Source organism: Coregonus lavaretus (genome assembly GCF_964263955.1).
Source record: "Coregonus lavaretus genome assembly, chromosome: 3".
NCBI lineage: Eukaryota > Metazoa > Chordata > Actinopteri > Salmoniformes > Salmonidae > Coregonus > Coregonus lavaretus.
This window is the reverse complement of record NC_139990.1, coordinates 1,601,835-1,625,342: the sequence shown is the minus strand read 5'-3', so window position 1 is coordinate 1,625,342 and position 23,508 is coordinate 1,601,835. Positions and strand designations below refer to the sequence as shown.

Below are 23,508 nucleotides of genomic sequence, written 5' to 3'. Positions count from 1 at the left end.
TGGGGAGAAGTGGCTTCTTTGCTGCCCTTCTTGACACCAGGCCAACGTCCAAAAGTCTTTGCCTCACTGTGCGTGCAGATGCACTCACACCTGCCTGCTGCCATTCCTGAGCAAGCTCTGCACTGGTGGTGCCCCGATCCCGCAGCTGAATCAACTTTAGGAGACGGTCCTGGCGCTTGCTGGACTTTCTTGGGCGCCCTGACGCCTTCTTCACAACAATGAAACCTCTCTCCTTGAAGTTCTTGATGATCCGATAAATGGTTGATTTAGGTGCAATCTTACTAGCAGCAATATCCTTGCCTGTGAAGCCCTTTTTGTGCAAAGCAATGATGACGGCATGTGTTTCCTTGCAGGTAACCATGGTTAAAAGAGGAAGAACAATGATTTCAAGCACCACCCTCCTTTTAAAGCTTCCGGTCTATTATTCTAACTCAATCAGCATGACAGAGTGATCTCCAGCCTTGTCCTCATCAACACTCTCACCTGTGTTAACGAGAGAATTACTGACATGATGTCAGCTGGTCCTTTTGTGGCAGGGCTGAAATGCAGTGGAAATGTTTTTTGGGGATTAAGTTCATTTTCATGGCAAAGAGGGACTTTGCAATTAATTGCAATTCATCTGATCACACTTCATGACATTCTGGAGTATATGCAAATAGCCATCACCAAAACTGAGGCAGCAGACTTTGTGAAAATTAGTATTTGTGTCATTCTCAAAACATTTGACCACGACTGTATACTTCTCAACTGTACTGTGATGTTTCACAAACGTTCTGAACCCTTCTATTCTCATTGTTTCTACAGATTGTGAATTGAAAATAAACATTTTTGCTAAAAGTATTATTGTATTATTGATCGATTGACTATGACTTTTCAGATCACCCAGTAGTGCTATCTGCAGGGTTAGCTCCAGGTAAATATTGCAATCCTTCAGCCATTCCTGGACCTGTGACCAAAAACAAGCTACAAATGGACAGTACCAAAACAAATGATCTAATGATTCTGTCTCTTCGCAGCAAGATCTGCAGAGCTGGGAAGATTGTATCCCCCATATAAATAACATTCTATTGTTTGCAAGAATTTTGAATAATAATTTAATTTGAAAAATTCTAAGTTTTGCATCTGGCGTCATTTTGCGTATCAGTTCATAAACCATTTGCAATGGAATCGATACGTCAAAAATCTCTTCCCAACTATTTTGCAATCTAAATGGGACAGCTGTCAATCGTTTGGTCCTTAAATGAAACTGGTACACCTTTTTATTTATCACAATTTTCTTTGACCAATTATGGTCTTTAATGCAGGGCCGACAGACAAGTTCCTTACTTTTTCCCCCTTCCACTTTCCTCTTCCATTTTTGAGATAATGCTGCAATTATTTGGTTGTAATTTTGGGTAGAGCAGACATTTCCATATGTTTTTGTTAGCTGCATGTGCGACATACCTCCACCAGTTCTACCTATGATATAATTTACGAAGATAATACATTTTTTAAACATGATTTCAAAAAATAATATTTTTTATATCAATTATTATGTTTGAGTTTAACCACAATATGTATTGCATTATTTGTTCTGTCGTTTCTGGGGGATTAAATTGAAATTGCAACCAACTTTCTATGGCTTGTTTTAGAAATATTGATATTTGGGAGATAATTTCCTTTTCAAATAACTGAAAGTGAGAGGTTGTAATCTGAATAAAGGGAAAAAGGCCATTCTTGAACATTGGGTGAGACAATCTTACAGTGCTAGAGAACCAGTTCGGATTTAAGTATAACTTTTGTATGACTGAAGCTTTTAGTGGTAGGTCTAATGCTTTAATATTTAATCATTTCTGTCCTCCGAATTCATTACATAAATAGGCCCGTTTAATTTTGTCAGGCTTGCCATTCCAAATAAAATTGAATATTATTTTCTCATTTAATTTAAAAAACTGTTCGCTAGGCGTAGGCAAGACCATATGCAAATAGGTAAACTGGGATAATACTAAAGAGTTAATCAGGGTGATTTTTCCACAAATAGACAGGTATTTACCTTTCCATGGTAGCAAGATATTATCTACTTTTGCTAACTTTCTATTAAAATGTATTGGAGTGAGATCATTTATTTCATTTGGGATATGTATTCCGAGTATATCCACATCACCATCAGACCATTTTATTGGTAAACTACACGGTAATGTAAAAATTCTATTTTTTAGTGATCCAATACGTAATACAGTACATTTATCATAATTTGGTTGTAATCCAGAGAGGTTAGAAAATGTATCTAGATCCTCTATGAGGCTGTGGAGGGATTCAAGTTGTGGATTTAAAAGAACATGAATCATCAGCGTACAATGACACCTTTGTTTTTAAGCCCTGGATTTCTAATCCCTTGATATTATTGTTGGATCTGATTTTAATAGCTAACATTTCGATGGCCATAATAAATAGATATGCCAATAGTGGACAACCTTGTTTTACTCCTTTTGACAGTTTAAAACTTTCGGAGAAATAGCCATTATGCACTATTTTACACCCGGGAGTAACTATACATGATTTTAATCCATTTTATAAGAGATTCTCCAAAATTGAAATTTTATCAAAAGCATTTTACCAGTCGCACTTTATCAAAAGTCAGCTATGAACAGCAAGCCCAGATTTTTCATAGTGTTGTTTCCAGTACTTGCCTTATCTTATCTCCAATGTATCGTCCATATAAAAAACCTGTCTGATTAGAATGAAAAATGTCCCACAATTCCTTTTTAATTCTATGCGCTATACATTTTGCTAGAATTTATGCATCACAACACTGAAGTGTAAGGGGCCTCCAATTTTTTTAATGGACAGGATCTTTATATTTCCCACTTGTATCCTGTTTCAGTAATAATGAAATCAGACCTTCTTCTTGAGTGTCTGATAATCTACCATTCGATGTTAATGGGGGCCTGTTCGGCCCTCCTTTTCCTATAGTCCACGATCAGCTCCTTTATCTTGGTCACGTTGAGGGAGAGGTTGTTATCCTGGCACCACATGGCCAGGTCTCTGACCTCCTCCCTATAGGCTGTCTCATCGTTGTCGGTGAACAGGCCTACAACTGTTGTGTCGTCAGCAAACTTAATGATGGTGTTGGAGTCGTGCTTGGCCACGCAGTCGTGGGTGATCAGGGAGTACAGGAGGGGACTAAGCACGCACCCCTGAGGGGCCCCAGTGTTGAGGATCAGCGTGGCAGATGTGTTGTTGCCTACCCTTACCACCTGGGGGTGGCCTGTCAGGAAGTTCAGGATCCAGTTGCAGAGGGAGGTGTTTAGTCCCAGGGTCCTTAGCTTAGTGATGACCTTTGTGGGCACTATGGTGTTGAACGCTGAGCTGTCGTCAATGAACAGCATAGGTGTTCCTTTTGTCCAGGTGGGAAAGGGCAGTGTGGAGTGCGATTGAGATTGCATCATTTGTGGATCTGTTGGGACGGTATGCGAATTGGAGTGGGTCTAGGGTTTCTGGGATGATGGTGTTGATGTGCGCCATGACCAGCCTTTCAAAGCACTTCATGGCTACCGACGTGAGTGCTACGGTCGGTAGTCATTTAGGCAGGTTACCTTCGCTTTCTTGGGCACAGGGACTATGGTGGTCTGCTTGAAACATGTAGGTATTACAGACTCGGTCAGGGAGAGGTTGAAAATGTCAGTGAAGACACTTGCCAGTTGAAACATCTGAAGAATGGATGCTGTTTAGTCATACTCAGTGTATGATAGCAGGCCAGAGATGTCCATTCTGCAAATAAGGAGGGCTTTAGTTTATAAGGTACTCTCTCTGAGTCTCTGGGAGAGAGAGAGAGAGAGAGAGAGAGAGAGAGAGAGAGAGAGAGATAGAGAGAGAGAGAGCCTTGCTAAATATTGTAATGGAAATGTAACAAATTCTGGGGACAGTTCCCACTACCCTAAAAATGGCAATTTTGCCGCTGGACTCGCATGAACGTGTTAAAGCAAATTACGTAAGGAAGACAAGGAACAAATTCACATTTTGCAATGTGATGTCACCCCCTACCGACAAACTCCTGCGTAGCATGTGAAATGTGGCGACGTCCATGCCGGTGATAGGAAGGGAAAAATTAAGAAACATTTACATTTTAGTAGACACTCTTATCCAGAGAAACTAGGGTTAAGTTGCTTGCTCAGGGGCACAACGACAGACTTTTAAACTAGTATTTTGAAACAGAAACCTTTCGGTTACTGGACCAACGCTCTTAACTACTAGGCTACCTTTATTAGTTTGGCTACGAAGTGGTTTTCAGAGTATGCAGCGATGGAGGCTATGGAGAGAAGGTTGGAGAAGCTACAGCTGCGCTGGAATGCGATCAATATGGATGATAGTTCTGATGATATGGGTCGGGAGGATGAGGATCAAGGATCTGAATGGTCTGTAGTGGAAAGTAATAGGAAAAAGAGAGACCATGCTACTGAAAGCAGTGGTGCTTCTAGTGCAGAGAGCGTTGAGAGGGTGAAAGTAGGGAACCAGAGTAATGATGTCTCGGAGTAGAAAGTTGTGATGGTGTTTGATGTGACCACAGGGCCGCATCTACACCCTATCCCATTAACCAATGACATAAAGAAAGAGATATGTGAAGTCAAGCTAGCCCGGTTCATTGGAAAGGGTAGACTGCTATTATCATGTGGTAGCCATGTTCAGCAAGGGAAAATTCTTAAAATGGAAACTCTCAATAGGAAGAAGATCAAAGGTCCCTGGAGCTTATGCTAAGTTGAGGTTGGCAGGGTTTTGGGAGAGGGGGAGGGTTTGTTAGAAGTTAGTAGGGATTTATTTTTTTAGTAGTTGTGCAGAATTAGCCAAACCGTGATTGATCGCACGCTCCAGCACAGTAGGTGGCGGCCTGCACCAGCGGACCGCCATTATACCATAGAAGAAGACGACTCTCGTCCTCCGGCGGATACTTAAAAATGTAACACCAAAATATGTAGACTGCTGCAAAATCAACTGCTCATTGTTTAATGTTTTTAAATGCCGTTATTTTGTAGGGTCAGTCTGTTAAACTTTCAGGGAAGACATGCATAAAGAACACGTTTCATCAAAGTATGTCAACATCACTCCATCCAGGGACGAATGCGTGTACACAAGCTGTTACTGGTAATTGTCAGCAATGCATGCATGCTCAGAATGACGCTAGGTGGCTAGCTAAATACATATAATGGTAGCGGACTAAACTCCACTCTATGGTGAAGTTGACCATAAACTTCATTCACCATGGAGTGGAGTTTAGTCCGCTAATATAATGGGTGCATGAATTACATTTCAAAATCTTGCTTTTTCAGTGAGGAAAATGTATGGAAACTATGTGAACACATCAAGACTCAAACGCAAATACCTTTGGACGAGGTGTATGCAGTCTTTATATCAAATGAAAGAAAAATGGTGAGTTGTAGGTCGTTAAAAAGTGATTGTGAAGTTATGTGAATCTTTGTTAACCCTTCACTCTGTTATAAATTATTAATTTCCATTCCTCTCAGATCCCTATATGGAAACAGAAGTCCGGTCGTGGAGATGAACCTGTTGTTTGGGTAGGCAGTGTCCCTTGGCTTTCAGACAGACAGAGGATGGAGGAATCCAGAACGAGGAAATATGAAGCCACACCCTTGCCTTTTCTTTAGCATTATGTGAAAATATATATATATATATTTTTTAGATTAATCAAAAGTATTACAACGGGTCGCTATATAACATTTATCATTCTGTTTGTAGGATTATCACGTTGTTCTACTTCATCAGAATCAGCAGGGACAGAGCTTTATTTATGACCTGGATACTGTCCTGCCTTTCTCCTGTCCTTTCAATGTTTACACTACAGAAGCCTTCCATACAGATCAGGTCCTTAAACCAGCTTTCTGGAGGTAAGCCAGTATTCATATTCAGTTATTTTTATTTATTTTATTCTAAGCAAGTATGTGTGTCAAGGTGATCGGTTCTCCTCATTGATAAACACTGTTGGACGCTTGTCTATTCAACGCTTTCCAGGAAGTTGCGAGTTATTCCTGCAGATACCTACCTGAAGAAGTTTGCCTCAGACCGGTCACACATGAAAGATGCAGATGGGACATGGCGCATGCCTCCACCGCTGTATCCTTGTATTGAAACAACAGGTACATCTCAGTCCTATTACATATTTATTGCTTGCAACACTCAATATTTGAATGGAAATCACACACAATTTGTCTGTGTGAGAAGGATATCAGGATTTTCTAACAGAAGAATGGGTTTCTTTCTATCGTTCCAGACTCTAAAATGAACTTGGATGACTTCATTAGTATGGATTCCAAAGTGGGATTTGGACATGTATACAGTCTCTCTGAATTTGTGAAACACTTTGCAGAAAAATTATGATTGCTGGTTTGAAGTTAATATACTTCATACAGAGATTGGTGGTTGCCTGCTGGGTATTTCTGCTTTTCTCAGCTCTAGACTACTACAGGGTCATAAGCCAGGAAACAACAATCCTCAATGTTACGCTTCTTATCCTGGTGGCAGAATATTTCTAAGCCATAGGAATAACCAGGAATATGTCTAAGCCATAAATACAGATGCCACTAAAACTAAATTATTACACATTGTATAGTTAAATTGCCTATGAAGCAAACAACTGTACAGGGATGACAGTTGTACAATGTATCTTAAGGTCATTTAAAGCAGTTAATGTATTTGTGTGGACATGTTTACCTTTATTTTGTGAGATAAGCACAAGTTACAAGAGAAAAACATGGGAGCTTTAGTTTCTGGCATTTATTGATAGTTACTGAACTTGTCAGAGGGGAAGGAGAAACTGGAATACAAAGAAAAAATAAATGCTGTTATGTTGAAAATACAGGAGTCTAAATTATTTCAGTAATATCCAAATACGAAAAATCAAGTCACACCAACACGAGTCACTTTTTTTTAAGCAATGGCCGCCAAGTAGTCTTTCACTTCTGCGGGTGAGAGTCGCCTGAAGCCCGCTTCATTGCAGATCCCCACTTCAATATTGTCTTCGGTCATCTGACCCTCGAAGCTTTCCTGTGAATAAAAGTTATAGCATTCAGGATTCTGCTAATAACCCAAATGTCAAAAGATCACAAGAGAGTCTGTGGTCTGTTAAGACGTATCTGACGACAGGAATTGGTACAATTGGCCCAGCGTCGTCTGGGTTTGGCCGGTGTAGGCCGTCATTGTAAATAACAATTTGTTCTTAACTGACTTGCCTAGTTAAATAAAGGTAAAATAAAAGAAAAGGAGAGCATAGAAGAGGACATTTCATGTATAGCCCTTTCCACATAGAAGCCCAGCAGGATAGGCTTACAATTGATTAACTCACCTTCAATGTCAAGATAGCTGTGTGGATGGCGTCTTCCAGTTCCAGGTCCTCGTTGTATCTGAGTGAGGAGACACACAAATGACTTTACCCCACATTTATCAAAGGGTTACTAAGCACTGCAGTTGAACCATAACTGCCACACGACATGCTGATGCTGGGAATATGGTGCCAATTGGGAGGACGGGAGAATTGATCGAAATACCTTTTCTCAAGGAATGTTTTCCCATTGACGTAGTTCTTCCCCATAGCAGTTGCTTTCCAGGCAAAATATGCTCCCTGGGTAGAGAAATCAAAACATGATTATCATCATGATCTCGCAACAAATACAGAAGACAAACATGTTCAGATAGCAAATGGTGGTAACCAGCCCTTACAGACGGATCAGACTGGAAAAGGTATGGTCGATCCTCATCCCAACCGGCGATCAGCAAGGACACTCCGAAAGGACGGACACCCCTGCAATAGAAGACAAAACATTTCAAAATATACATTTTAAAACATTTAAGCCTACATGAAGCAAATTGACTCCATCATGAATGCATTCATTGTTCAAATCTAATTAACTACATTCATTGAATTACATAACTATTTCCCCCCCCCCCAGTCATTTCATTGCATCCTATGATTCTTACTTGATAGTCTGAAAAGGAACATTGAAGAACGATCTGGCTATGTACTTTTATAATCTCCACCCGGCACAGCCAGAAGAGGACTGGCCACCTCTCGAAGCCTGATTCCTCTCTAGGTTTCTTACTAGGTTCCTGCCTTTCTAGAGTTTTCCATAGCCACTCTGCTTCTACATCTGCATTGCTTGCTCTTTGTGGTTTTAGGCTGGGTATCTGTATAAGCACTTTGTGACATCTGTTTACAGTGCATTCGGAGAGTATTCAGACCCCTTGACTTTTTCCACATATTGTTACATTACAGCCTTATTCTAAAATTGTTCTACACACAATACCCCATAGTGAAAAAGCAAAAAAAAGTTTAGAAATGTTTGCAAATTTAAGAAGAATAAAAAACGTTAATATCACATTTACATAAGTATTCAGACCCTTTACACTACTCAGTACTTTGTTGAAGCACCTTTGGCAGCGATTACAGCATCGAGTCTTCCTGGGTATGACGCTACAAGCTTGGCACACCTGTATTTGGAGAGTTTCTCCCATTCTTCTCTGCAGATCCTCTTAAGCTCTGTCAGGTTGGATGGGGAGCGTTGCTGCACAGCTATTTTCAGGCCTCTCTAGAGATGTTCGATCGGCTTCAAGTCCGGGCACTGGCTGGGCCACTCAAGGACATTCAGAGACTTGTCCCGAAGCCACTCCTGCGTTGTCTTGGCTGTGTGCTTAGGGTCGTTGTCCTGTTGGAAGGGGAACCTTAGTCTGAGGTCCTGAGCACTCTGGATCAAGTTTTCATCAAGGATCTCTCTGAAACTTTGCTCCGTTCATCTTTCCCTCGGTCATGACTTGTCTCCCAGTCCCTGCCTCATGGCTTGGTTTTTGCTCTGACATGCAATGTCAACTGTGGGACCTTATATAGACAGGTGTGTGCCTTTCTAAATCATGTCCAATCAATTTAATTTACCACAGGTGGACTGCAATCAAGTTGTAGAAACATCTCAAGGATGATCAATGGAAACAGGATGCACCTGAGCTCAATTTCGAGTATCAGAGCAAAGGGTCTGAATACTTATGTAAATAAAAAAAAGCCTGTTTTCGCATTGTCATTATGGGGTATTGTGTGTAGATTGATGAGGGATTTTTTAAAATCCATTTTAGAATAAGGCTGTAACGTAACAAAATGTGGAAAAATTCAAGGGGTCTGAATACTTTCCGAATGCACTGTATGTAAAAAGGGTTTTAAAAAATAAACAGTTGACTTTTGGACTTCTCCACATTTATATTCTGGTTATTTAAACTAAGCGAGAACTGGTAATCACTGTCATGGTAAGCAAAAAATAAATCCTCAATAGGTAGCTACAGTATCATACTCCATACCCTGACTGTGTGTACTCCTGCATGACGGAGGCCACTCTCTGAACAAGCTGAGCTGTGGGTATGGGCTCCTGGTACACCAGGAAATACTGCTGGGCCAACTTCCTGGCTCTCCGGAGCAGCACCCTGTCAACACAACAAAGAGCATCTCGTCTCGTTACACTCAAGGTCTGTAACTTTAGTTTACTTGTTTATTGACTTTGTTTAAATCATGTATGCTAAGAAATCATAGACCGTAGCAATATTCTATAAACAACTACATCATGTTTCTATGAAGCAGTCAATATACTAGAGTGCATAGGGAGTGGAATATGTATAATACTATATGCTGAAGTTGATTTTCAGTAAGAATGAGTTCCCCATTCCCTCATTACCTGTAGTCAGGTCCCATGCCACTGTACACCATACCAATGTGTTTGGTTATAGGCTCAACTTTGTGAACACTGGTCTCGTCGTACAGGATGGACTTCTGTTTCTTCTCCGTTGCCAAGACAACTCCATTTGAGGCTGTAGGAAGGGGAGGAAAATGAAGTGACAACGCTTGGAATCAGCTCTCCTTACTTGAGGTGATAATGAAAGTCAATGTTTAGTTGTGTATAAGTCTGTTGAGATGTTGAATTGGATGGGCACTGATTAATTAAATAAATAAAAACACCGAATAAATAGACAAGGTGGATGTAAACTACCTGCATCAAAATGTTTTAATTTAACTACTCACCTTTAATTCCTACAGCGGGTGCACCTGCGGCCACTGCTGCCAGGGCATATTCAATTTGGACCAGCTTCCCAGAGGGGCTGTTAGGAACAAGGAAGATATGTAACTAGGTAACGTTAGTTATAGCACTAACCTACACCTGTTAATAGAAATGTTGTAAGTTAATCAGTTACATCTAGCTAACTGTGTAGCCTGTAGCCAAAACTAGAGGGTGGGGGGGGGTGTAAAACAAATTGCTAGCCACTGCAGTAGCTACAAATATTTAGACATTAGCCTAAATCACAGAACTATCAATTGGCTTACGCTAGCTAGCTCGCTTCAACAGCTACCGGTAGGAAGCTAGCTAGTTAGCATCGGCGTGACACTGCATCTCTTGCAGAGTTGCCTCAAGTGTATTTAATGGCCATTGAGCAAGAACAAGATCACAATTATAGCAGAATATGGCCTCACGGTAAGGTGTTAATTGACTACGTTTTGTTTTGCGATGCAGAAATTTATTTTTCTTTTACTTTACCTGAAGGTAGTGAGGGAGAAACTGTATCCTCGTTCAGCCATTGTTAAACTGTCTTGAGGAAGGTTTTGCTGGACGGACCAGATAGCGGAAATGAACTACATGAAGTTCCGGTTCTGCCCATTTCTCTGTGAAACCGAAGGTCATATGCATATGAAACATGCACATAACTTTAACAGGACCCTCGGAATTCATGAATACGTTTTTTTACAAGTATTATCACAATACAATTGATAATAGAAAGGCATTGTTTTGTTATTCTTTGTAGGGGTGTGGTCAGAGTGGATGTTAACAACCGGTCCCGCGTCAGAAGTAATTTGCATAAGTGCAAATGGCTTAAAATACATACATGTAATTCTATTACTTTCATCTTAAACACTTTTGTATTCAAAATACACATTTAACACTGGTTTGCTGGCGCTTGCTCCGGCGACTATTGTATGAAAAATGTATGCACTCACTAACTGTAAGTCGCTCTGGATAAGAGTGTCTACTAAATGACTAAAATGTCAATGTATTGTATTTCAGATGGAACACGGACATGGCATTGTGGAGATGCACTACAGTCACTCTCAGACAGGAGGAATTTAGTTATTTGAGCATCTTTATTATGAAGATAAAACCAACAATACATGAAGCTAGCAAGATGAACAGAACTTTACATACAGCTGAGAAAATGTGCGTTTCTTTGAGCAAAGAAGGCCACAGAGTTAACAAATGGAGTATTGTATTGGCATTGTGTGTGGATATCTTAAACATGGGGTTCCCCCCCCCCACCCCCAACCGTGATTGCGCTTTTCTTTTTACACAGATTTCTAGAATCATTCAATATTTAAATATGTATTTGCCTGTAAGAACTATAGCAAATGTGAAATAGTGAAAGTTTAAAGTACACACAAAACAGTCAAGTTTGCACATTTCTCTTAAGTTTACAGTAGGTTTCAGTTTATTATTGTCACGTATAGTATTTATGAGCAAAAGGAGAGTCCTGTTGAAACTTCATATAAATGATCACTGCAAAAGCCTAAATTCTGATCATACATAAAATAGTTGGCATTGGATAGATATGTGCTTAATAGGAACGGATGGCAGGAGGGATAGCAGCACAGTCCTCTGCATCCAGTGAGTTATCAATAACCGGTCTGTATTTCAGAGTTACCTGTAACAAAAGCACAAAAATGTAGAAATGAGTGAGTGATGGCAAATGTACATTGGCATGTACCTAGACTGCTATTATTGTGCCATTAAGCATGAACGTATGTTACAATTAGGCTTGGGCATTATACCGTGTACCGGGGTATTTGGAAATACCAACAGTATGCTACGCCACTGCTTATAACTAACTATAAGTTAAGTATAACTACAGTGGCATGTATTCACGGATGCCAAGGGAAGCCAGGCTATAATGGTTTCCGAGCTGGTCATGGGTGCACCTCAGCCACGCTCAAGGTCCTAAACGATATTATGACTGCCTCGCCTGGTTCACCAACTACTTCTCAGATAGAGTTCAATGTGTCAAATCGGAGGGCCTGTTGTCTGGACCTCTGGCAGTCTCTATGGGGGTGCCACTGGGTTCAATTCTCGGGCCGACTCTATTCTCTGTGTATATCAATGATGTCGCTCTTGCTGCTGGTGACTCTCAGATCCACCTCTACGCAGACGACACCATTTTGTATACATCTGGCCCTTCATTGGACACTGTGCTAACAAACCTCCAAACGAGCTTCAATGCCATACAACACTCCTTCCATAGCCTCCAACTGCTCTTAAACGTTAGTAAAACTAAATGCATGCTCTTCAATTGAACGCTGCTTGAACCCGCCCACCCGACTAGAATCACTACTCTCGGCGGGTCTGACTTAGAATATGTGGACAACTACAAATACCTAGGTGTCCGGTTAGACCGTAAACTCTTCTTCAAGACTCACATTAAGCATCTCCAATCCAAAGTTAAATCTAGAATCGGCTTCCTATTTTGCACTATGGCCTATTTATTGCCTTACCTCCATAACTTACTACATTTGCACACACTGTATATAGATTTTCTATTGTGTTATTGACTGTACGTTTTGTTTACCCCATATGTAACTCTGTGTTGTTGTTGTTTTTAAAATCGCACTGCTTTGCTTTATCTTGGCCAGGTCGCAGTTGTAAATGAGAACTTGTTCTCAACTGGCTTACCTGGTTAAATAAAGGTGAAATAAATATAAATAAACCCCCCCCAAAAAAAAATGTATCAAGAAAAAAAATACTAAATAAAATAATGTATCGTTCGTCTCTGTGTTTCGTAATGTTCCTTCAATTGGCAAAGGGCTGAATGTATCTCACCGACCCGGTCTCTGTACGTGAAGCCCATCTATGGTCAATAAGAGTATTCTACTGTTGCCGCCCGTAGCATTGAATGCTAGCGAAGCCAGCGAGCATTTGGCCTCCCTTGATATACATTTTTTTTAATACAATAATAACCAAATCAGCGTTGAGCTAAACTGAGAGAGCTCAGCTGTGAATGGTCCTGGTGCACAAAAAAGTGTCAAGGGAAGCCAGTTTGGATTTGGCTTCAGACCAAATCACATCAGACGCCAAACGTCACTGACAGAAAAAAAACTTGAATTGTTGCGTTGTTGTCCTCAGGTGGGCTAAAATTGGCCCTGGATGGAGATAGGGATTTGGACCTGTGGTTTTCCTTAATTATCCGTACTGGCCAACGATTATAACGGCGATTCTGATCCAACCCTAAATTCATACATTGTGCCTCTGGCCTGAGAGGATGGAAGTTCAATATGTAGCTAGATGTAGTAGGCTAATGTTAACTAGCTGGCTAGTGATTGCCCATGAAAGGAAGTTGGGCTAGCGAGCCAGCATTTTAGCCAGGTAGCCGAGGACAACAAAAACTAAAAGGGTGTACTGTATGACAGAGTCATAGACCGTTTAGGCAACATGAAAGAGGATGATGATGTCATTGGCATTTCTCTACAAGTAGGGTGAGTCAACATGTTTTTTCTACTTACGCAAACACACAGAAATCAGCATCATGGACAGCCATATGATATATAGCTTACGTTGATTGGACTAAATTGTTTTTGGAATCTTTTAGTTGTCACTATTAGATTAAGCAGAGGTGATTTGATGATGTTGAAATGTTGAAGTTGAAATGGTGCTGGAGTAGTGGAGGCAGCTCCTGTTTTCTTTGCGACTTGCGGTAACTCTCTGTGGTTCTAAATCAATAGTTGTTTAGTAGTTGGAAAATGTCGGAAACATTAACTTGATTGACCGTGCTGTAGGTCATTTATCTGTTTGTTACATGTAATGTGCTTTGTGGACTCCACCGGACAGAGGTTGCTCTCCGGTTTTGCGATGAAACAAAGGTGTGGTTGAATTTATTCTGCCACTGTGTCTTCTTTTTGTCTTGGACTTAGGCCTATATATCACGGTGGCAAGGCATACGAACTAACAGGTTATAGAGCAAACAACGCAATTATCACAACACAGGTTGTAATATGGCCCCCTGGCTTGGCTTCCCCAGTTATACCAACCCTAGTTACAATTAATCCTGTCATTTATATTTAGAAAAATAAAATACATCTGAAGTTAACACAATTAGACATGGACTTGGTTTTGTGAGCGTACTTACCTTCCCTGTCTTATGATCCACAGTGGACAGGGTGTGTTTCCTCCAGTGCTCTTCCATGGGCTTCCTCACCTGTCCCGCCAGAGGCTTGGCGTAGTCAAGCTCATCCATACGGTCCTGCAATGTTACATAGGCCTCTTTCAGAATGACATCAGTCTACATATTGTTACAACTACTGCTGGAGAGAGCTCCTATAGTTGTTTTATGGTGGATGTTTACAGCATTAAAAGCATTGTCTGTCAATATCCCAAAAAAAATGTCCACATCAAGACCCCTACTGTGAAACAAAATGAAACCACTGAATGCATAGAAGAAGTAATCTCACTTTGCCAGAAAACAAATTCTCATTGCGGACCAGGCTAATATAGGAGTGGTTTGTTCTTACCTTGAAGTCCTCTCTGGAGTGGGCTCCCCTGCTCTCCTGGCGCTGCTCGGCGGAGTTGATGGTCTGCACAGCGTTCAGCATAAGGTTCTGCAGCTCTAGGGTCTCTACCAGGTCAGTGTTCCACACAATACCTGAGGGGAAGAGAGAGTGAATACCTGAGGGGGAATACCTGAGGGGAATACCTGAGGGGAATACCTGAGGGGAATACCTGAGGGGAAGAGAGAGTGAATACCTGAGGGGAATACCTGAGGGGAATACCTGAGGGGAATACCTGAGGGGAGGACACAGAGTGAACGACAGAACTTGAACACTGCTACAGAACATCTTTACGTGTATGTTTGATGTTTTTACAACCAAGCCCAACAATGGGACAACAAAGGTCTGCCTCTGCTAGAAGGGGCAATTGAAAGACAATTCCTATCACATCAGCAGAGGGAATGAGATGCTGACCTCTGTCGAAGGTCTTGATGTCGTCCAGGGTCTGGTAGATGGCGTCCATCTTGTCACATCCCTCCTTCAGGACCTTGCCGGTACGGAACACAGCGGCGTGGTTCTGCATGGTCTGACAGCAGAGAGAGAGGGGAACACAGGCTTAGAGAAGATGTGATGGTACTGTACAAGTCCTCATTAAAGCCCGTTACCAGTAAATTTGACAAACATCCAAGGTCAATTCCCTAATATGGATGTTAGACATCCGTTCCATTTGTATTTTTAGGATCCATACCTTCTGCATGTTCACTCTGATCTCAGAGGTCCTCATGCTACCGTCAGCAAACCTCAGCTTGTCCAGGTTGGCAACAGACTCCTCTCCTGCGTTGGGCTTCAGGGGGGAGAGCTTCTCTCCTGCAGAACCATCACATTGTCAGGATTGTAAAAACGTATTTAACTATTTAAAATCTGTTATTCGTCCAGGTTAGTGCCATTGCGATACTAAGTCTTGCCCTGGCCTTTACACTGAAAAGTTGTGGGACAATGCATTAATGCATGTGCTTTTTGTCTTGATGAGGGTTGAAAAACAGAGAGTATTGAGTTGTTACCTGGAGTGCAGATGTCAGCGATTGTGTGAGCACAGGCGCGTCCAAACACCACCAGGTCCAACAGGGAGTTGGCTCCCAGACGGTTGGCACCATGGACACTGGCACAGGCAGCCTCGCCACAGGCAAACAGCCCTGGCACCACCTTGTCACCATCCTCAGGCGTGTGGGTGATGACCTGTGGAGAACAGGACAGTATATCATTATTATATAATATAGGTTTAATGTAATCAAACTAGTGGAGGTCCAGTTCTCATTGCATCTGTCTACTTATTTAAGGGTTCTTCAACAGGACTTAAAAAAATAAATAATATGCAGACAGTTTTTAAAAACATTTTTAGTCATTTTGCAGATGCTCTTATCCAGAGTGACTTACAGTTAAGTGAGTGCATACATTTTCATACTGGCCCCCCGTGGGAATCGAACCCACAACCCTGGCGTTGCAAGTGCCATGCTCTACCAACTGAGCTACACGGGGGGCTTTTCTATGGGTCCTACTAGTTACCTGTCCCCTGTAGTTGGTGGGGACTCCTCCCATGTTGTAGTGGACGGTGGGCAGGACAGGGATGGGCTCTTTGGTGACATCCACGCCGGCGAAGATCATGGCGGTCTCAGAGATGCCGGGCAGACGGGTGGCCAGCTGCTGTGGGGGGAGATGGTGCAGCTGCAGGTACGCATGGTCCTTCTCTGGGCCACATCCCCTAGGGACACAGATACAGGGCTGTTAGCATGACCGGTACACATGGGGTTTCTCTCACAGATACAGGGCTGTTAGCATGACCGGTACACATGGGGTTTCTCTGGGTCACACAGATACAGGGCTGTTAGCATGACCGGTACACATGGGGTTTCTCTGGGTCACACAGATACAGGGCTGTTAGCATGACCGGTACACATGGGGTTTCTCTGGGTCACACAGATACAGGGCTGTTAGCATGACCGGTACACATGGGGTTTCTCTGGGTCTCACAGATACAGGGCTGTTAGCATGACCGGTACACATGGGGTTTCTCTGGGTCACACAGATACAGGGCTGTTAGCATGACCGTAGTCTTTCACAACTGAAACTCATAGCAAGGTGGGGTCATCCCCATTGGAATTTGGAAGTTGTGGGTAGATTCCAAATTAATTCAATTTCCCATCATTCAAATTCAAGTGCATTTCTTGAGGTCGATTTTAGTTTACCAAAGCATTCTAGATTGAATATCTATTTGAAGCCATTTTACACGTTGTTTTAAAACCGTGTATGCCAATATCAAATCACTGGTCTGACAACCATGGAGCATGCAGCATCCCACATACAGTGCCTTCAGAAAGTATTCATACCCCTTGACTTATTCCACATTTTTTTGATACAGCCTGAATTCAAGATGGATTTTTTATTTATTTTTATCTGACCCATCTACACACAATACCCCATTATGACAACGTGAACACGTGTTTTTTGCGAATTTATTGAAATGAAATACAGAAATCTAATTTACATACTGTAAGTATTAACACCCTATACATGTTAGAATCATCTTTGGCAGCAATTACAGCTGTGAGTCTTTCTGGGTAAGTACAATATTTGCACATTCTTTTTTTTCTTTTTTTTCAAGCTCTGTCAAATTGGTTGTTGATCATTGCTAAACAGCCATTTTCAAGTCTTGCCATAGATTTTCAAGCTGATTTAAGTCAGAACAGTAATTAGGCCACTCAGGAGCATTCAATGTCGTCTTGGTAAGCAGCTTCAGTGTATATTTGGCCTTGTGTTTTAGGTTATTGTCCTGCTGAAAGGTGAATTTGTCTACCAGTATCCTGTTGGAAAGCAGACAACCAGGTTTTCCTCTAGGATTTTGCCTGTGCTTAGCTCTATTCCGTTTATTTTTATCATTTAAAAAAACGCCCTAGTCCTTGCCGATGACAAGCATACCCATAACATGATGCAGCCACCACCATGCTTCAAAATATGAAGAGTGGTACTCAGTGATGTGTTGTGTTGGATTTGCCCCAAACATAATGCTTTGTATTCAGGACATAACGTTCATTTCTTTGACACATTTTTGTGCAGTTTTACTTTAGTGCCTTATTGCAAACAGGATGCATGCTTTGGAATATATTTATTCTGTACAGTCTTCCTTCTTTTAACTCTGTCATTTAGGTTAGTGTTGTGGAGTAAATACAATGTTGTTTATCCATCCTCAGTTCTTTCCTATCACAGCTATTCAACTGTAACTGTTTTAAAGTCACCATTGGCCTCATGGTGAAATCCCTGAGCGGTTTCCTTCCTCTCTGGCAACTGAGTTAGGAAGGATGCCTTTATCTTTGTAGTGACTGGGTGTATTGATACACCATCCAAAGTGTAATTAATAACTGCACCATGCTCAAAGATAAATTAAATAGTACATTTTAGTCATTTAGCAGACGCTCTTATCCAGAGCGACTTACAGTTAGTGAGTGCATACATTTTTTTTTTTTTTTTCATACTGGCCCCCCGTGGGAATCGAACCCACAACCCTGGTGTTGCAAGCGCCATGCTCTACCAACTGAGCTACACGGGACCTGTCTGCTTTTTCATTTTTTTTACCCATCTACCAATAGGTGCCCTTCTTTGCGTGGCATTGGAAAATCTCCCTGGTCTTTGTGGAATCTGTGTGTGAAATTCACTGCTCGGCTAAGGGACCTCATAGATAATTGTATGTGTGGGTTACAGAGATGAGGTAGTCATTCAAAAATTATTGAACACAGAGTGAGTCAATGCAACTTATTATGAGACTTGTTAAGCACATTTTTACTCCTGAACTTATTTAAGCTTGCCATAACAAAGGGGTTGAATACTTTCTGAAGGCACTGTATGTTTCAGTTATCTAGCATCAGTCCAATGATTCTGTGGGTGGTCATGGCGGTGATCTTACCTGCCCTCTCGGATCTCGATTGTAATGGAGCGGGACACCACGTCTCTGGAGGCCAGGTCCTTGGCGTTAGGAGCGTACCGCTCCATGAAGCGCTCACCCTCGCTGTTGATGAGGATTCCTCCCTCACCACGGCAACCCTCTGTGATCAGACAGCCGGCTCCATAGATGCCTAGAGGGATAATGTTAGGTCACAAGTTATATGAAACCAGCACTGAGGGAGGGCACTTCACACCCAATGATAATTATAGTATGATTATGTATCCACAGTATGTAAAGGGTTAGTCTGCCAGCCCTCTGACTTACATGACCATTTGACTTATCCGACATCAACGATACTAGCTATGTCATGAAACACACATAATTATTCAGCAATTACCTTCCGACTAAGCAGAGAAACATTTTCAAGATGACACTTCTGATAGGTCTATTCTGAGTGCTAATCCATTTTTTCTCCAATAAATGATTATTTAATGTTCTTTCCGTCTCGTAAATCCATTCCCTAGCAGACAGGTCTCTATTGCCAATCTGATATAGGACACCGACCTGTGGGGTGAAACTGGACAAACTCCAGGTCTTGGCAGGGCAGGCCAGCACGGGTCACCATGGCATTACCGTCTCCTGTGCTGGTGTGGGCTGAGGTGCAGCTGAAGTAGGTACGGCCATAACCACTAGATTGAGCAGAGAGGCAGGATTAAGACTCAGGGCACAATAGGAGCACTTTAAATTGTCATCAAGGAGGCACCTTCTGTTCAGGTGCGGATTTAAAAAAAAAAAGTTACCAGATTATTTGGAACAAGCCTTCTAACTATACTTATTCGCTACAGAAACACCCGACACAGAGAACCAGATACATACCCTGTGGCGATGACTGTCCTTGGACCTGAATACATACCCTGTGGCGATGACTGTTCTTGGACCTGAATACATACCCTGTGGCGATGACTGTTCTTGGACCTGAATACATACCCTGTGGCGATGACTGTTCTTGGACCTGAATACATACCCTGTGGCGATGACCGTGTTCTTGGACCTGAAGCGGTGGATGGATCCATCCTCCATACACAGAGCAATCACTCCCTTGCACTCTCCATCCTCCATCAGCAGGTCCAGGGCAAAGTACTCCACAAAGTAGCTGGTGTCGTACCTCAGAGACTAAATAAGTGAGAAGCATAGAAGAGTGATAGATGACTGACTGGCATAAACAGGTCAGAATTTGACTTTTGGGATTCTAAAAGCAGTGTGTCAGTAAAAAGGGATTCAGAGGACTGCAAGTGGTGAATTATGGGATTTTGAGTACAGAGAGTGTGACGTACCCGTCCGTAGAGTGTGTGCAGGAGGGAGTGGCCGGTTCTGTCAGCTACGCAGCAGCACCTGTGGGCCTGGCCTCCTTTGCCAAACTTCAGACTCTGGCCTCCAAAAGCCCTCTGGTAGATCTTACCATCCTCGGTACGGCTGAAGGGCATGCCAAAGTTCTCCAGCTGGGGACGCAAAACAGTCAAATCACTGCTTCACAACAGTTATTTTCATAACAGGAAGCTAGACAAATTAAGTTAGCTAAGAAATAATACATGAATGCTTTAATTTGATCAGCCTATCAGTGTTTGTTTTGATGTTGTTCCAATCCTTTGTGATTAGGGTGATTTCAACTGAATCCCCCAAAAATTAGAGGCTACATAATTACACTAATACACTTGCATTTTAGCTAATTATATAATTACACAGAATGTATTAAATCAAATTGTTTAAGTCTACATAAAGGCAGCTACACAACATTGCAGAGCAGATTAAGGGCATTGAAAGGCCACTTCCACTTGTTTTGGTACATCAGAAGGGATGAAAGAGGACAGGACAGCATGCCACATTCCCCTGATGGACCCTTCTTCCATCTCCACTGTTAGCATGCCACATTCCCCTGATGGACCCTTCTTCCATCTCCACATTCCCCTGATGGACCCTTCTTCCATCTCCACTGTTAGCATGCCACATTCCCCTGATGGACCCTTCTTCCATCTCCACTGTTAGCATGCCACATTCCCCTGATGGACCCTTCTTCAATCTCCACTGTTAGCATGCCACATTCCCCTGATGGACCCTTCTTCCATCTCCACATTCCCCTGATGGACCCTTCTTCCATCTCCACTGATGGACCATGCTTTTATCTCCACTGTTAGCATGCCACATTCCCCTGATAGTCCCTTCTTCCAGCTCCCCTTTCAAGAGGCTGTTGGTTACCTTTCCATACATGACAATATTTGCCACAGAAGAACTGTCAGAGGCATAGTTTCATTTAAGTTCCCGTCTTGCTTTATCCCTCTGACAGATCTAAAGCACTGGAAAAACTGTATGTGTGTGTGTCTCACCTCCACCACGGCATGTGGAGCCTGCTCTGTCATGTAGTGGATGGCGTCCTGGTCTCCCAGCCAATCAGATCCCTTCACCGTGTCGTAGAAGTGCCACCTCCAATCATCTCCCTCCATGTTCCCAAGGGCTGCGTTGATCCCACCCTAAATGCAAAAACAACTGTTTAGGACCACTGGGAGAAAGATAAATAATCTTACAGAATTAATGGGCATATTGTCAGTACAGAGAGTTGGTCAAGGGCCGTTTCAAAGTGCATGATCAGCGTGAACTTTGGACGGCTTTATGTAGAGACTGCATGGAGGTAGGCTTAATACAAGTGTAACACATTAAGGTGGCTGATAACGCCACTGCAGTGGGATATGATTGAGTCATTGTGATTTTAAATGGCATTGCTGCCTTCTGTGGATAATGCAAACAGAGTGAAAGTGGCCTCATTATAATGAACAGTTAAAAACGCAACACTTCACTTAAAAAGGGGACCATCTGGGATATTCCCTCCTTTGACATGGTCACTTTCCATTGATTCTTGTAGATATAACTTCACCTACCTGTGCAGCCACCGTGTGTGACCTGGTGGGGAACAGCTTTGTGACACAAGCTGTGTTGAAGCCAGCCTCAGACAGGCCGAAAGCAGCACGCAGACCTGCTCCGCCGGCACCCACAACCACCGCATCAAACTCATGGTCTACCACGGGGTACTGTGTGGAAATCTGTAAGCAAGGACCCACAAAACAGTCACAAAACATATAGCTACATTTCAGTATTTTCTCTAGTTAGAGTTTTGTTTATACAAATTGCCTCTACAAGCACTGAGACAAATAACAATCGCCTCTACAAGCACTGAGACAAATAACAATCTAAAAGTCAATATAGTTTGTGCAAAAAAATATTGAATCCATTCATACAGTACTGTCAATGGTGAACATGGGAGTATGCAGACTTACGCCATCTGACACTTTAGAGTTGTTCTTCCCATAGATTGAGAAGTGGAGCTTCCTGGAGCTCTGGGATACTGCCGGAAGCTAAATTGGGGGAAAAAAACTTGGTAAATATAGGCCTAACTCATAGGCTATGCTTGGCTATTGATGAAAGTACTAAATTGCTTAAATAAACACTCGGCTAATCCACACAATGGAATGGGTTTTTTCCAAGTCAATGTATGCCTTTACTATGGGTTTCTAAAGTTAGTCTAGTTTGCTCACTGTTTTCAAATGCAGCAGAAACCCAAACAGCTGATTGTGACATAACTAAGGTGAGAACACTGCCTCAACAAAGTTGCCTAGTTGTGTTACAAAATCATTACACGTGTACAATAGGGCTTCTTAAAAGCATTTCAACCAATATTTCTGAGAGGAAAGATACACATTTGTAGGTGTGTAAACACAGACTAATTTCTAGGAGTGTTCAGACTAATTTACATTATAATGTCGTGACAAATAGATTGATTTCAAAATCATATAGCTAGGTAAATGTCTCTGGCATCGTAGAGTATTCTCACGTCCTCCCATCTAAACAAACAGCTTCCTTGCTTTTCGTCCGCAACCAAACATCCTCAAAACACACTCAGTCCCAATGCAGCGCTGGCTAACTCTAGCTAGCTAAAAAATGTGCCATAGTCTCAACATCCCCTCTTAAAACACAGCATGCATTCAAAAGAAAAACAGTCGAGAGACATTATTTGTGATAAAATATAAATCAGTGTTTTTACTGACAACACAAACGAACTCAGCCAACAGTTCGTTTTGCATGGCCCGGTTACCCGGTGATTGGAGATTTCTCCTTAGGCCCAATGCAATTGTCCCCAAAAAACTAAATACACCGTATCACCGGGGCACCGGGCCATGAAAAACGAATTGGCCCACTGGGAACTAGGCTAATGCTTGGTTAGCCACATTGCTAACAGATTCTTAAGTAACTTGCCTTGCTTGACCTTCAATGCACTGATGTTTATGGCTACAGCAAGATTCAACCCACCCGAAATACTCAAGCAATACAAAGTATATTAATCAAGTTATTCGTCAGAATCGAATTGCCATGGAAATGTAAAATGACAACATTGAAACTGCGACAGAAACGAAGCTAGCGCCCTCTTCGTATTGTATAGAAAATGATAGCTACAGTAGCTAACGTTGACTACGTTACGAAACCACAGCAATGGTGAACCATCATTGACCTACTGATGTTACCAAACAAGGTACTGCGAATATCAGCTCATATGGACACATTCGCGAAGCCAACATATAAAGTAGTTCATAGTGATATTCTAAAGCAACAGTTTGTTTCCAAATACTTACCGCCTTGGCTGACAGCACCTTTTTGGCGAGGACACGGGAGGCAGTACACACCGCGGCCATGATGGGTACTCGCTTTGTCTGGCAAGATCAACGTTATCAAACCGCTCTGACATATCTTGTGTCCCGGTGTATGCCGGTGCCGGAGTATACCATCTCAAGAGTGGGATTCATTTGGTCAAAGGAAAAATGAATAGTCCTCATTGATGAAATACAGTATTCATTATATAGTCAAGTAATTTCTATGTAACTGTTATCATAAGTTACAACTCATATAATTCGCTTTCCGATATCTAAATTAACTAAATTTTAACTCCCCTTTTAGAATTCTAGGTGGGAAATTATGCATTGTTTATTCAGGA

The 23,508-nt window shown here is 42.0% G+C and overlaps 3 protein-coding genes across 3 annotated transcripts; 1 reads left to right on the top strand and 2 right to left on the bottom strand.

The window, feature by feature from the left end:
- Positions 1 to 4,923: 4,923 nt before the first annotated feature.
- On the top strand, positions 4,924 to 6,369 carry LOC311109866 (protein N-terminal glutamine amidohydrolase-like; the record flags this gene model as incomplete). The annotated part of the gene is made up of 6 exons (XM_084152880.1): positions 4,924 to 5,118; positions 5,304 to 5,403; positions 5,499 to 5,549; positions 5,731 to 5,879; positions 6,004 to 6,128; positions 6,263 to 6,369. Exons 1-6 carry the CDS (start codon positions 5,039 to 5,041, stop codon positions 6,367 to 6,369), a joined length of 612 nt encoding a protein of 203 aa, XP_084009006.1. The 5' UTR covers positions 4,924 to 5,038.
- Positions 6,370 to 6,745: 376 nt separating this feature from the next.
- On the bottom strand, positions 6,746 to 10,639 carry LOC311109877 (proteasome subunit alpha type-2). Its single transcript, XM_084152891.1, has 8 exons — positions 10,554 to 10,639; positions 10,043 to 10,119; positions 9,699 to 9,831; positions 9,328 to 9,450; positions 7,708 to 7,789; positions 7,536 to 7,609; positions 7,334 to 7,391; positions 6,746 to 7,035 (listed from the first exon to the last, which is right to left on the bottom strand). The coding sequence occupies exons 1-8, from the start codon at positions 10,592 to 10,594 to the stop codon at positions 6,919 to 6,921; spliced, it is 705 nt and encodes a 234-aa protein (XP_084009017.1). The 5' UTR covers positions 10,595 to 10,639; the 3' UTR covers positions 6,746 to 6,918.
- Positions 10,640 to 11,133: 494 nt separating this feature from the next.
- On the bottom strand, positions 11,134 to 23,508 carry LOC311109113 (succinate dehydrogenase [ubiquinone] flavoprotein subunit, mitochondrial-like). Its single transcript, XM_084151923.1, has 15 exons — positions 23,150 to 23,508; positions 21,800 to 21,877; positions 21,404 to 21,565; positions 20,855 to 20,998; positions 19,808 to 19,972; positions 19,498 to 19,646; positions 19,038 to 19,162; positions 18,495 to 18,663; positions 16,103 to 16,298; positions 15,601 to 15,775; positions 15,288 to 15,406; positions 15,014 to 15,125; positions 14,564 to 14,694; positions 14,182 to 14,295; positions 11,134 to 11,709 (listed from the first exon to the last, which is right to left on the bottom strand). The coding sequence occupies exons 1-15, from the start codon at positions 23,207 to 23,209 to the stop codon at positions 11,623 to 11,625; spliced, it is 1,986 nt and encodes a 661-aa protein (XP_084008049.1). The 5' UTR covers positions 23,210 to 23,508; the 3' UTR covers positions 11,134 to 11,622.